General features: G+C 43.9%; 1 protein-coding gene across 1 annotated transcript in view; it reads right to left on the bottom strand.

Annotated features, from left to right (window-relative positions):
• The window catches only part of LOC310998495 (ankyrin-3-like), a gene marked incomplete at its 5' end in the record, with an annotated part of 94,715 nt that extends 80,359 nt beyond the window's left edge, over nucleotides 1-14,356 (bottom strand). The window contains one exon of the mRNA XM_083988585.1: nucleotides 14,234-14,356. Coding sequence (XP_083844711.1) covers nucleotides 14,234-14,356 — 123 coding nt within the window. The remainder of the gene's footprint in view (nucleotides 1-14,233) is intronic.
• Between the last annotated feature and the right edge of the window lie 239 nt (nucleotides 14,357-14,595).

Below are 14,595 nucleotides of genomic sequence, written 5' to 3'. Positions count from 1 at the left end.
GAGAAGCACTCACAAAGCCGCTGTCAGCAACTGCTTAGGTTCAAGCACTAAGACTGGAAGCCTAAACCTGCAGCTACCAGCTTCTGTGCTGCTCACAGCTCAACAATTTATCTTGTTTGTTTCATCTGCATAAACACTGAAGCACAAAACTGACACACTGTATTTTTATGGAGTGTTGTTTGCCAGAGTTTTTCTTGGCCAGCGGAGCCTCCGTGTTCATCTCTTGCCTTTAATGCATCTCAACACGGCAAGTCAAATAGTGGGTGAGAGGAACTTGATGATATACTGTGGTTTGCATTATCACAGTGTAACTGTCAGAGCAGGTGAAATGCAACAAGCAGTAAACGAGTGCTGGCAGCCTACTGTCCTGCAAGACAGACAGTTTTTTTTTGTTTTTTGTTTTTTATCGTGGTCGGCAGCACTTTTACTTCAGACCAATGTTGGTCCTGTAGCACTAAAACCTGTGACTGACATCCTTGCGAGCCTTCCCCGCCCCCCTCTGTATCAGGGCGTGTGGGGCGACCCTCTCTGACCCCCCGTGTCTGTCCATCCATCACACACAGCCAGAGCTGAATGCTCACCAAGGCTGCAGCCCCGTGTGCTCACACACACACTCACACACGCACGCACACAAACAACAGGGATACTTACAGTAAGCAATCTCCAACAGATATTGTGTGTGGAGCAATACACTTAGCGCACACAGCAGCCCAGGTGCACGCACGCACGCACATACACACACATTTATTTTGCCTACTATGGTACATATGCATGCTCCGGCAGCTAGCGTCAAGGTCGCAGCTGAGCAGAGAGACTAATGACCTATAATAAGACACAACCTTGACTGATGGGTACAGTCAGTTAGCTTGGATATAGCAGCCAACAGAGCAGCACACACACACATACACACACACACAGAAAGTGAAACAAATAGACACACAGAGTGCCCTGTTCTCTGCAGCTCAGCACCATTGTTCTGGATCTGCTCTCTTCAGGTGGATTCTGATCTGCCATACTTCATTTTACCTCTCGCTCCCTGGCTGTCATCTCATCTCTCCTCTTTGTACTCGAGTGATTCTGTTCTTCTTTTCATACTCAACTCTTTCTGGCAGAGAAATGTCCCGAGAAAACCCGTTAACAAAGTGTGAATTGATGATTTCAGTCGCTGACATGTTTGTGACACATTTCTCACTTGGACTTGCTGTTGACACGCATGTATGTCCCCGCAGTACAGGGAGGAGATCAATACATTTTAATAGCAGATTAAGGATGGTGTGTGTGTGTGTGTGTGTGTGTGTGTGTGTGTGTCTGTGTGTGTGTGTGTTCCCATAAGGACACTTGGAGGCTTTGACGTTGTCAGCAACAACACACACGATTGAAGCACATTTTGTTCAGGCTCCGCCCCTACATTCAACTCACCTTGAAGGGTGTCCTACATACACATTCAGAAACATATAGGCTGGCCATAAAAAGTCACACACAGACACATGTTTGTGCACAACACACACACACATACACAGTTATACTACACACACACACACATAGATCTCTACCCTCCACCCATTCAATCAGCCATTTGAGCCATAGCTGCTCACTGCACCAGTTGTAAAATGGCCTGTGTCTGACTCATAGTGGCGTCATGTTGACATTGGATTTTACTGTAGAATCTCAACCCTGACAGCACGACATAATGTGATATGAGCAATGACTTTTTGCAGGCATTCAGTTGTTGACTGTAACCAAACAGACACTGATCAATAAAGCCTAGAAATCTATTCTCAGACACTAAATTCAATCAGAGATATCATCAGATTATGAAGGTTAAGACAGCACTGATATAAAAGTCACGCTGACCACGCCAGAGTACCAACAAGCTCAGCTTTTTTTTCTTTCTGTTGCTGTCTACACTCTGTCATTTCTGCTTAGTTCCAACACTTCTTCTAATTGGACACTTCAGCAACTTGTGTCCTCGTACGTGTGTCCGTGCCTTTTTTTTCTTCTTTTTTTTTCCTAACGGCTGGAGCGGCCATTTGGCTGTCAGGAGGGAAGGTCCCAGAAAAGTTAAAAGTGCACTGTGGGTGTCAAGATGGCTGACAAACAGCTGACAGCATCCCATTCAGCACACACACACACACACGGTGACATCAACCTCGTCAGCAGCAACACTAACAACAATCTGACTCATATTGCTGCGTCTCGGTGCATCAGATCAAGCTGACGGTTTGCAAAGTGTGCAATTAGAACTTCATATAGACAGAGTACAATGTAGAGTCCTGCTTGTGATACTGTGGTGTACGATTTCTCGTTGTAGGATCTAGTTTTAGCGTTGTATTGTAGGATATACAGCACTAAAGTCTATCGCAGAAACTAGGGCTGAACAATTTATCGTTATTGTATCTATCTAGATATGAACATTCAAGATATTAATATCGAAAAAGCAACGATATAAACGGTACAGATTTCCCCCCTATTTATTGGTGACTTTATGTTAATGTTGATGACTGGCAGTGAGTTCTTGTCAATAAAACTGCACTTTCCACATTCTTTGATGTTTTTATGAAAAATGCTTGGTTTTCAGCGAACCCGTAGTCATATCGTATCGTATCATATCAAGATATCTGGCATAAATATTGAGATATGAAATTTTGTCCATATCGTTCAGCCCCAGCAGAAACTTGTAAAAATGTTCATAACCAGAGCTCAAGTTAACGTCAATAGATCCTTTGTTTTTGTTTTACTGCTCAAACTTATTTTTCTCCCATTACCAACTCTAATACATAAACTCAGGCTACCTACAGGTAATAAAAGGTAATCCAATTAAATTGCCATCTTCTCTCCAAATTATTAACAGCTACCTCACTCATTCCAACAAGTAGGCTAAGACAACATTATGCATTAGGAGTATCTGTGGTAACTACATCCGTGGACTTAAATGAATGTAACTTAATGCAAAATCTGGATTTATTAATCATGATCTTCATGAAAAAGAAAATCTATCTAATGTAGATCACCACATTAAGCTGATACCTGATCTCAACTTCCAACAATATTAAACTAAGAAAAGCATCAAATGCTCACATTTGAAAGATGCAAACAGCAAATGTGACAACAGACACACTAGCAGCATAATGTTGCAGCTCTTCATATTATTACTCACTTCCCTCCAGGTAGGAAATGGATAGGAGTGGATCATACTACTACTATAGATACACAGTGATCCTTATGATGATATCTCAGAGTGGAGCGTTTGTTTTTTTTTGTTTTTTTCAAAACAACAGCCAGAGAGGAAACCAAAAATACCCAGCGTGTGATTGTCAATGTGGCAATACACATCATGGAGAGAAGCTGGCTAGAAGTTGCTGGAGGGCAGTTCTATTTTCAACACGATGGGTGTTTGTGAAAGTGTCTGCCACCAAACAGAGGAAGACGACGACGATGAAGACGAAGGGATAATGTTGAAGATAATTTTCCTGCTGTTCAGTGATGGTGCAGAAAAATTACCAATCACAGGGGGAAGAAGAGAAATAATCAGGTTTCGGTTTATGAGCGAGCTGGTGTTGGTAATGAAATGACTGTGCGAGGTGAAAGCTGATACAGCAAAGATTAAGTTTCACTGTCATCATCAGTGTAATAAGTGTTGTCTCTCTCTTGCTCAACGTATCACAATTTACGGTGTGTCACTGGTTTCCTCATTCAATTCGGTACAAAAGGCATATTTTATTTTACATTTTTTATCCAATCTTAATTAACGATAAGTTCGCAGGTCATTATCTTGCGTATAAATTGCCGGACAATAGTAAAAACCTCTAATGTGACATCTTCAAATGTCTTGTCCAACTGTTGAAAATCAAAGTGGACAAGCTGGAACTTAATTGTCTGGTGGTAATCGATTAATCTGTTATTGATCAATTCAGCTGTTTTCCTTCCCATACTCCAAACTCCAAACTCCATAGTCTGGTCTCCTCTCCTCCTGTGTTTTTGTCCTTGCTGTACAGTATTAGTGATGGATTTCGGGAGGGAGCAGTGGGCTCGGAGGGCACCTGGAGCCTGAGCACAGCATCAATCCTGAAACCCTGTTCTGCCCTGAGGGTAAAACTCATATCACAACATGTACAGACATTTCCCCCCCACGTAGAGCTGACTTTATGGAATTAAAAATGTTATTCAAGCCCTGCGTTATGAAACAATCAGTCCAAAGACTCTTTAAAAACAGAGATAATGTGAATCTAGTTCAGTTCCACGTTCAATGAAAAGAAACAAAAGATGAAAATCCACACTGAACTGCCTGAAGAAAACTTTGTAATAATCACAGTAATGCAAACTATGATGTTTTGGAGCACAAGTGCACACTTCTTTCCCTACTTTGCTTAGTTTCTATAAGAAGCAGGAGGAGGGCAAGAAGGGAGGACAGAGGAAAAAATTTAAGAAACTCTGTGGCTTTGAAATTGACGGGATTTGGGAGGAGCACAAACGCATGCGAGACATAAATCAGCACTTTGCTCTCTTCCCTGCCTCATCCTTGACTTTCAGACACAGAACCATTTGATACAGTGATCCAGTCAAACCACGGCAGGAATCCTCTGCGACCTCTCTTACAGTAAGTCTGTGGTAAAAAAAAAACAACCGCGTTATCTCTAAGAATTTTCTGCTGCTCTAGACATCTCTCAGCGAGGAGGAAGAGTCTTCATGGGGATGATGAAATGCACTTCCATCCCACAATATGCTGCGTGAGCCCTGACAACAAAGTGCAAACATGTTTGGCAAAGCTGCTTGTGAATAATTCAGTATAAAATGATAAGCAGACAGAACTCTTTGCCACTATTCTGGCTGTTCGCACAACTCCTAATAAAAACACAAGAAATGAAGCCAATGATTTCTCTGCTATGTGTGTGTGTTTGTGATGTAATGTATTGTCTAAAGGTCCGTCTATCCAGTGATCTGACACATAACCATCTGAGTAAAGAATACCAATCCCACCTTGGAGCTATGATCAACCTTTCCCCATCAGCCAGCATTACAGTATAGATTATAGCATTCTGCGCAGGCCTGCTTTAAAGTTGTGCACTACTGACCAGCAGATGACAAAAGATATCATTTCACTTCTTGATTTACCTCCCACTATTTTTCACGGTTACACCTGAGGCCATGCACACACACACGCTGCAGAATTTCCATGCTAAGATTACAACGCAATTAAGACTGCAACCTTTTCACACTAAATTACCTCCTTAAAGGTGCGATGGAGTCGTCCCCTCAGGGCCAAAAGCAAAAAAAAAAAAAAAAACTCACACTCTATATGTTCGGACAAAATGGTATTAAGCGGCAGTGTTGTTGCTGAGTCTATTAGCTGGACATTGCAAGATGTTTATTGTGCTTCAGAGGGTAAGAGTACACATTTCAGAGAAGACGAAATGCAGCGCAGCACGAGGCCCATAACAGCTTAATCCTTTACAGGAGAAAGAAGCTGAAATAGTGGCATGGTTGGATGGATGGAGGATGGAGGAGCTACAGAACCAGGGTGTTGTGACGGAGAGAGGGGTGCATCCATGTTTAGGAGTTGGGCTGGGTAGATGGGATGGATGGGAGGGGGTAGGGAGGGTGAATATTCTTTTTCTATAATACTGAATCTAGGCTTTTTTCCCCCAAGGGAGCCCTGAACACACCCCCCTCCTACCACCCACCCAGAGCTGCCACCAGCCGCCCACCCTCCCCTCCTCCTCCTCCTCCTCCCAGCCCCTCTTCCACTCTCCCTCTCTCTCCGTCCTTTCCTCTCCCTCCCCCCACGCCAGAGAGAGCTAACTGAAGAGGTGTGATTACCATCGATCTGTCCTAACACAGCCCATTTCCTCGGCTCCTGAGCCTCTCTGAGCTTCGGCCTGCGTGGCGGGGCGGGGGCTGCCACAGGGGCCCGGGGAGGGGACCACCACCACACCACCATCCTGCCCTTGCCCAGGGACAGAGGCCTTTTTCTGGGGGGAGAAAATGTGAGAACGCTAGGTGACGAGTGCACAGCAGCTGTTGACGGAGATAACGAACACACAGTCCGAGAGTCAGTGATATTAAAACAAATACTAGCTTGTAAATGTAGACTGTTAAAATTGGGTGTTTTTCATTGTTTGTCTCTTTTGCTGCGAGCGCCGCCGCCGCGTCAGGAGCTATTGGAGACGCTAAACCGAGCCGGTCGGACGACCAAACGGACGATAGCGTGGTTCTAGTTATCGCTGCGCATGATGGTGGCGTGGCAGGTGGTTAAGTGGAGGACAGGGAGACGGAGTGGTGGAGGTGGAGGCAAGCAAAAGAAAGTAATTATCAAGCCGTACAAGCGTGAGTCCCAAGGGTCAACAGAGTAGTGTGTGTGTGTGTGTGTGTGTGTGTGTGTGTGTGTGTGTGTGTGTGTGTGTGTGTGTGTGTGTGTGTGAGAGAGGCAGCAAGACAGCACCATTGCAATAGGATAAGCTTTATCTGTGAGTGTATGAGGTGCACCTGCCATATATGCATAAATGTACACACACACACACACACACACATGTCCGTGACACACCATTTGGCGCGTTTAAGAGCCTGATGGAAGAGGTCTGGCATTGATGCACAGTGGGGGATTAATAAGTGTGATGTTGCAGGAGTGGGGGTGTCGTCACACACACACACACACACACGCACACACAAGGACACTGCTGCTTCACTGACCTAAAGACAGACCTATGCATCAGATTAAAGGTGAGAAAACACAGTAGCCTCTTCTCTCTTCTCTATGCATCTCCTCCACACCTGCTCCCCTCTGGCCTCCTCTTTCTTTCTCTCCCTCTGTCCTTGGCTCATCAAGTCTCGGCGCCTTTATCTCCTTTTCTTTCTTTCCTGCTCCTCTGTCTTGCCCCCCCTCCCGCCCTCCCTTCCTCCCCCTCCCATATCATTCAGCCCTGTAATCACATCATTAAGCAGCATTACTGTATCTGTAACTATGTGTGAATAATCTCACGGTGAACTGCACTTGCTGCGTTAAACTCCTTCTCCGTCTCACCTCCTGAGCGTCAGAGGTGAGTTGGTCCCGTTTCAATGAATGAGGTGAATGATGGAGAGGGAAGTCTACTGAGGACTGGCTCGGAGACGGAGAGGGAGAGGGAGGCCGTTTTGGTATAACTTGGTGTTGTTTCAATTGGTGTTGTTAAGAGATGCTTCTTTCTTTCTTTCTTTCTTTCCAACATCTGCTCCACTGAATCTTATTATCCTCTCATTTGGCTGCTTTATGAGTTGGCATCCAACTTGAACCACAATGTTGCCTCCTCATTGGGCGTCTGATGGCCCTCAGAAAGCACACTGCAGAAAGTACAGCCCCGTATCCTGCTGAGAGGAAACATCGTCCTGATGCCAACAAAATGATTAAAACTCATAAATTGCCTTGCATTAACATACAGCATTTGTACAGCAGTGCCATTACACCACAAGCACTGGTTTACATATTTACATGCGTATTATATTCTCTGTTCCCGTAGCTGCAAGCTATGGAGTCTCTCTGCACTTACATTAGGGCTGCAACTAATTATAATTTTCATTACTGATTAACCTGCTGATTATTTCCTCACTTGGTCTATCTATAAAATGTCAGAGCGGTAAAACTAATTTTCTCATTATTTTCACAGCAAGGCTCACGAATGTCATATTTTAGAACATAAAAACTGACTCGAACCATAATATTGAATTTAAAAAATCACCATTGATTACTTTTCTCTTGATCGACCAATCAACATATTACTTGAGTGATCAATTTGACTCTGTCAGCACACACCAGTGAGGTCATTATAATCATTATATAATGAAACTCTCTCTATATATAAAATACATTTGAATATGCAATTAATGTTATAGCTAAACATTAATTTCATACGTCATTCCTGTTCAGTCAGAACCATGAAACTAGATTTTCCCTCGTTTGTAGATGTAAGAGACTGTGAGTGTGTGTGTGTGTGTGTGTGTGTGTGTGTATGTGTGTACATGTGTGTGGGTGTGTGATAGCCCACCCCATTCAAATGGAGCCAAGCAACAAGCACCAGAAATACTAGAAATGTGAATTTTTGCATGTTGTAATGTGAAATGTGAAATCCCATCAAGCGGTCCCACACAAACAGCGGGACGACACGTCGGAGAGAGCAGGGGAGAGGAGGAAGAGGGAGGGCGCACGTGGAGTGGAAGAGCGGCAAGAAAGACGCCACTCACCTTCAAATGACCTTTAGGCTTACGATCATGCTCTCTCTTCTCTTCTCTCTCTCTCTCTTGCTGCCTCTCCTATTCTCTCCATTCCTCCTTATCTCTCACTCTGCTCTCTTTCACACACATGCTTTCTCTCTCTCTCTCTCTTCATCTATTAGTCCTTATCTTCTCCTCTCTCATTCTAGCTCTCTCCAAGCTTCTCACCGCTTTTCTCTCTCTCGACTCTTCAAAAAGCACACACACGCTGCTTCATTCAGTGCCCCACGTGACTGGGAAGAGGACGTCAAATTTTAGCGTTTAACACACAACCTAAATAACCTGATGCACAACAAACAGGAAAACAGCTGTCAGTCGTGGGAGAACAGGGACCACGACGAGACGACATGGATCTTTTTTTTCTCCAGACGTAGGACAAACAAATCCCTACATGCTCTGGTTTCCAGTTACGAAGGCTCCCTAAGAGATTCCATCACCACAAACACACACACATCCACCGACACACACACACACACACACACACACCATCCCCCAGCAGGACTCTTAGTGAGGACCCTCAAAGTGGTGGATCAATAATTAGAACAATCCTTATTACATGCTCTCATTTCCCCTTAGAGACTGAAGCTAATCTAGAACAATAGCATCATATAGTGGAGCTCGTCACCCATTGGACGATCCTGCACGTTTGTGGCCATGTGAAACACAAGAGGGGATTGAATATGGACTGATCAACTTATTAACTGCGTGAATGGATAATACAATACAGCCACATAGAGAAGATGGAGCTGAAAGACATTTGATTTGATCTGCAGATTGATGAATTAAAAAAAAAAGTGGACCAGTGGACCAGAGTTTGCCTGGTACTCAAACCTTTTTGGATTTGAGGTCACACAACAATTGTTAATGGAAAAATGGAGGTCATGTGATTCTTGTTAAGTAGACACGGACTTCTCTCACATTAAGAGGTACCCTAGTGTATGTTTCTCAAGGTGGCAATGCTTTTAATGTGAAAGAAGCAACAGTGGTACTGTATTATGGGTGAATAAGTATGTTATTATCTATTTAGCACTTTTCTACATCAAAAGACAAAGACAAAGCAAAAAGATAAAACAGAATAGTTACTTACTAAAATAAATACTGTAGACTGTAGGATCCTAATAGTAATTTAATACTTTTTTTTTAATTGCCTTTATACCTTATCAAATACAGCGGTTGGCTACATTGTTTTCTTGTGAATCCCTTTTACTTAGGCAGGAATCTGAGAGTTCACCACATAGAGAGGTGATCAGTGAATGTCAATACACTGAATGGTCAATGTGAAGAGATACAGACCAACAACTAGTATCAAGATGCGATATGAATTCCTGAAAAACTACACAATTTCACAACAAACTGCTTGTTGGTTCAACTGTCATACATCATTATTCCCACTGAGGAAATGAAAACGCGATATACGCCACATTAGTTGTCATTATTTCCAGGAACAGAAGCTTGGCAGTCTCACACTGGCCGGCCGTCCAATTGGTGGCCATCTTGATGGCAAAAACACTTTTGTAATACTGGGAGGAGTTCCCAATGCCAATGCAATTAGCTGAGGCACGCATGAGCGCTGAATTCATTAACCTCCATCTTTTATGGGCTAGTGGGGAGGGGGGGAGGCGGCGATGGAGTAGGTGGTGGGGAAGAGGAGGAGGAGGGACACAACATGTGTGCCGGCTTTGTTTCAGCCATAGCAGGAAGTGAGAGGAGAGAAACGAGAGGAATGAAATGAGAGCGAATGAAAAGAAATAGAGGAGATAAATCTATTAAAATGTGCGATGATATTATGCATCCTGCCTTCATCCCTGCCTGGAGCCTGATGACTCTTTTCCCCATGGTTTATTTTTCCTCTTAGGCCCGGGCAGACTCTTGCCTTGCCACTGTTGCCATGGGCTTGCTCTGAAGGCTGCACGGGGCTGAAATCCAATTTCAACACTGCCATTCGCCTCCCAGCAGCCTTTGCAAAAAGTCGCTTCGCTTTATAGATTCACCACTATGATCCGGATTCAGAGCTCCTAATGAACAGCCACGATTGTGACGGATGATGATGACATTCACCGCTGATGATGAGTGGGACGTGCCCGTGATCTTTGGAATCAGATTTTCCAAATGCGCTCCCGATGTGAGGTTTCATAAAATGGCACAATATTATTTGACATAGTTAAGACACAACTGGCAAGGCAGGCACAGAATTTCCTCAGAAGATAAACTCTATCAGATTAGACTGTAGAAGAGCTAGCACATGGCCCACATAAGCCCCGCCAGAAACAATAGGTACTGTACTAACGCACAGTCTGTGTACCGGAACGGTGTGTAAAATTGGGACACAGCAGTAGGAAACCTGCTTAGCTCCCTCTCCCTCTCTCAGGGAATCCATTGGGGGCTCCTGGCTCTAGATAATGTCATTAGAAGTAAAGCAGCTTGGAGAATTTATGCAACAGTCTAACAGGGGTTTCCCATTCAGATGACCACTGCGGCTACTGAGTTTCCACGGGTCAGACTTCTTTTTTTTTGCCTCGCTAACTCTAATGCAAGCAAAGAAACAGAAACATTAACGCATGCACCGCTGAAACAAAAACACAGACACAGAGAGAGATGTGCTCCCCTCGCAGTCTCTCAGGTTAACATCCCATCCCTCCCAGGGCGCTAAAGGTAGGAACTGTATCTCCCTCTGTGGTGCCTCTCTCACAATACACACTGCAAAAGAAAAAAACACACACACACACACACACAGCACTAAGTTGTTAGGCATCTGTTGCAGGGAATCCTCCCCAGACACCCTGGACTCCATTAGACCAACGCTGAACTAAGTGGCGTCTGATAAAAGCAGCAGGCCTCATGTCAAACTATTTCCCAGCTCCCTCACGTGCACTTTGTTCATCTCTATTTGCATTCGTGGTGTCCAAGATCACTCCCTACAGTGTACTGTGTCCATCCTCCAACATTTTTGTGCTGTCTCTCTGAATTCTAAGTGTGAAATTTAGGCATCATATAAAAGAGGGTGCCCTCAAAGGCTCACATAATGAAACAAAGCGCTCCTTCTAACAATCCAACAATTATAAAAGTAGTTTGTGTGTGAATGAAAGAGGTTTTCTGGACACAGCCTATGTTTCAATAGACTGATAAAACAGGATTGTCTGTCAGCCTTAAAAGAGTGCAGTTTACTCAAAGGTATACAATACTCAACTGTAAAAAACAAAAAACAAAAAAAACTATGCCATACTACTGAAGGGGATTTGAAATATTTATACACACCTTTTAACTAACCATGTGTCTGAATATTCTGCAGGATTTCACAGAAACTCGACTTGTTTGGTGACTAATGCAAAAAAAAGCACCGGTGGGAGGACACCACTCCACTTTTACAAGTGTTCTCTACAAACAGTTTTGTACCTGCTTTACCTAAATATAGCATTTGTAGAGCTCTGACTCAAAGCAGTTTATTGCACAATTTGCACCAAAACAACCATATCAGTTTACAAGAGCAGCAACATGGCAGAAATAAAGGGTCTGAGGTTTAATAATAGAGGTGTAACTCTAACAGCGTGTGATTTTACAGCCATTAAAAACACATGGAGAAAACAGTATCCATATCATTCATATTTTTCTGTCTTTAATGATATCTAAGGCGCTGTTGTCTGTGACTGAGATATCATTTTATCTCTTCTACAGGCTCTGTGTGTTGGTGTCACTACTAAGTCTGTCTCTCTCTGACACAGTGAAAAAGTTGGAAAGCCACCAACAGGGGTAAACAGCACATAACCAAGGGCAGCCAAAGAAAACCACAGGAATGAAGAACTTCGGTGTGTGTGCGCATGTGGGTTTGTGTGTGTGTGTGTGTGTGTGTGTGTGTGTGTGTGTGTGTGTGTGTGTGTGTGTGTGTGTGTGTGTGTGTGTGTGTGTGTGTGTGTGTGTGTGTGTGTGTGTGTGTGTGGAGAAATAAGACTCCTGTGCATCTGAGTGAGAGTGACCAACAGGCAGCGACGGTCCACAACCCTCAAGTAAACAACAATTGACAAATAAATTAACTTTTAGTGTTGATCTGTGTTGTGCGGCGGTGTGAGAGCATGAGCCAAACATCTGCCAAAAAGTGAGGAGACAAAGACCCAGAAAAAAAAACATAAGGACAAAAAAAGAGTTAGAAAGAGAGACAGAGGAGGGTTAGAAGAGTAGATTGGTGCGAGGACAGAGGGAAGGACACCGGGCAGGGAAGAGAAAGCTTATTATACTCATGGATGGCAGTGTGCACAATTCAGTCAATACAACCCTCTGCTCTCTCCTCTCTCCTCTCCTCTGAAACATGAGCCATCATAAGGACTATAAACTCTGCTGCACAGAACAACATCTCACACACACATGCACACAGATAAAAGCGGCGTGCCACTAACGATTTAAAAGCACATTTGAATACGAAGAGAAGTGGACCTCTAAAGCCTCTTGACCTTTGTAGATCTTTTTTTCTTCTTCTTTTTTCTTTTTTTTGGTTCGGAAAAGATTCAGCCACAATAGCTTGATTCTTGTTTATGCTAAGGTCAAATAACATTGCCAGCAGCATAATTCAAAACCGGGCACCCATGGGCACAAAGTACAGTAAATGTCACTGTTATTGAACAGATCTCTCACGGTCAAATCTCCCCACATTCAATACGCAGGTTTCAGTGCAATGCGCTCTACTCAGACAGTGAAGAATTACCATTGTCATTACTTTAATACGTAACTTAATAGACAACAAGTTAACCTTTGTCTTAGTTCAATCAGTGGCAGCTTTTCATTTGCTTGCTCATCCTATTAAATTATCTCCTCGTTTGGCACGACTTTCCCCCGCTGATCTGTCCAGAGTGAAGAGCTGACATGTAAGAGAGGAAGAAGAGGAGGAGGAGGAGGAGGAGGGAGACCCACGTGCATTCTAAGCTCCTTCTCCTTCATATGAAAAGCTTTGTCATCAATAAATCAGTCGTGTATGCATTATACATGCCTGTCTGTGCATCCAAGCACACACACAGACATACACAAGCCAGAACCCACAAAAACCCACTAAAGCACTCACACACACACATATCCTAAAGCATGATCAAGTGAAAAGAGAGTGAGAGGTGGCTTTTCTTTTCTTGTGTTCTTCTAGTTATTTGCATTTAAAAAAAAAAAAAAAAAAAAATACCCTTCTAGTCTTCACAACTCCCAGCACACATCTTATCAACAAAACCCCACAACATGTTGAAATGACATCTGACAAATCAGACTCTGTGCAGGATGACTGAACAACTGACCGCCTCATTTCTCATTGAAGCGGCGTAGGATGAGCACATACTGGAGGAAGCGCAATGTGACGTAGTTTTGTTAAAGACTATTATATAGAAACAATTTTAGGAAACACAGAAAAGAGTCAACGCTCCATGTGTCCGTGCGTACAGCGCCCACCTCATCGAGGAGACCGGTAGCTGAGATCACCGCGCACAAACAGGTGAAATTCTGTTTGACTTTCAGCAATGATATGAATGAGAGACCCAAACGCACGCATACACAGAAACGCACACAAAAAAAACTCATTTGCACGGCAACAGTAAACACACTGGCATCACTTTAACACCATACACCGAGTATACAAGGTTAGAGATGCTGTTTAAAATGGACAGCGTGTCTAGAGTCGCCACGTGTCTCGGTTTATGTGCAGATGTGAGCGCGTGCATGAATGTATGGATATAAATATATATGTATGAGAGGAGGCGACCTCCAACCCCAGTTGATCTAGGTAGTAAAGCCGAGATGTTGAGATGCACACACACACACACACACACACACACACACACACACACACACACACACACACACACACACACACACACACACACACACACACACACACACACACACACACACACACACACACACACACACACACACACACACAGAGTCACGCTCCACCGGTGCTAGCGGAGCGGAGCAGATGAAGCCACCAGCCAGCCAGCCAGTCAGCCAGCCCCTCGTCTGTTACCTTTCTCTTTTGTTCCCGGGACAGTGCTCTCCTGCTCTTCCTCCGCTTCTCCTTCTCGTCCTCTATCGCATTCACATCCACTTCCCCCCGATTCTTCTTCAATTGGGAGGCCGCGTGAGCCATGATAGGTAATAAAAAAGGCTTGAGCACCACACACTACACACGCGTGCCTCACCTGAAATCCCAGAGAAGTTCAGGGGCTACAGTTGACAAAACCGGGATCTCAGAGGAAAAAATCGGGGTAGAAAAGGAAAGGGGGGGAAAGGGAAGAAAAATGCCCTCCTTGAAAAGGAGAATGGAGAAGAGTAGGGTTTCTTTTACGGATGTGTGTATATCCTGTATGTCCTTTCTTTTGGTTGTTG

This window comes from Trachurus trachurus (assembly GCF_905171665.1).
Source record: "Trachurus trachurus genome assembly, chromosome: 15".
Taxonomy (NCBI): Eukaryota; Metazoa; Chordata; class Actinopteri; order Carangiformes; family Carangidae; genus Trachurus; species Trachurus trachurus.
The sequence above is the reverse complement of the archived record's forward strand: the minus strand, read 5'-3'. Positions and strand labels throughout refer to the sequence as shown.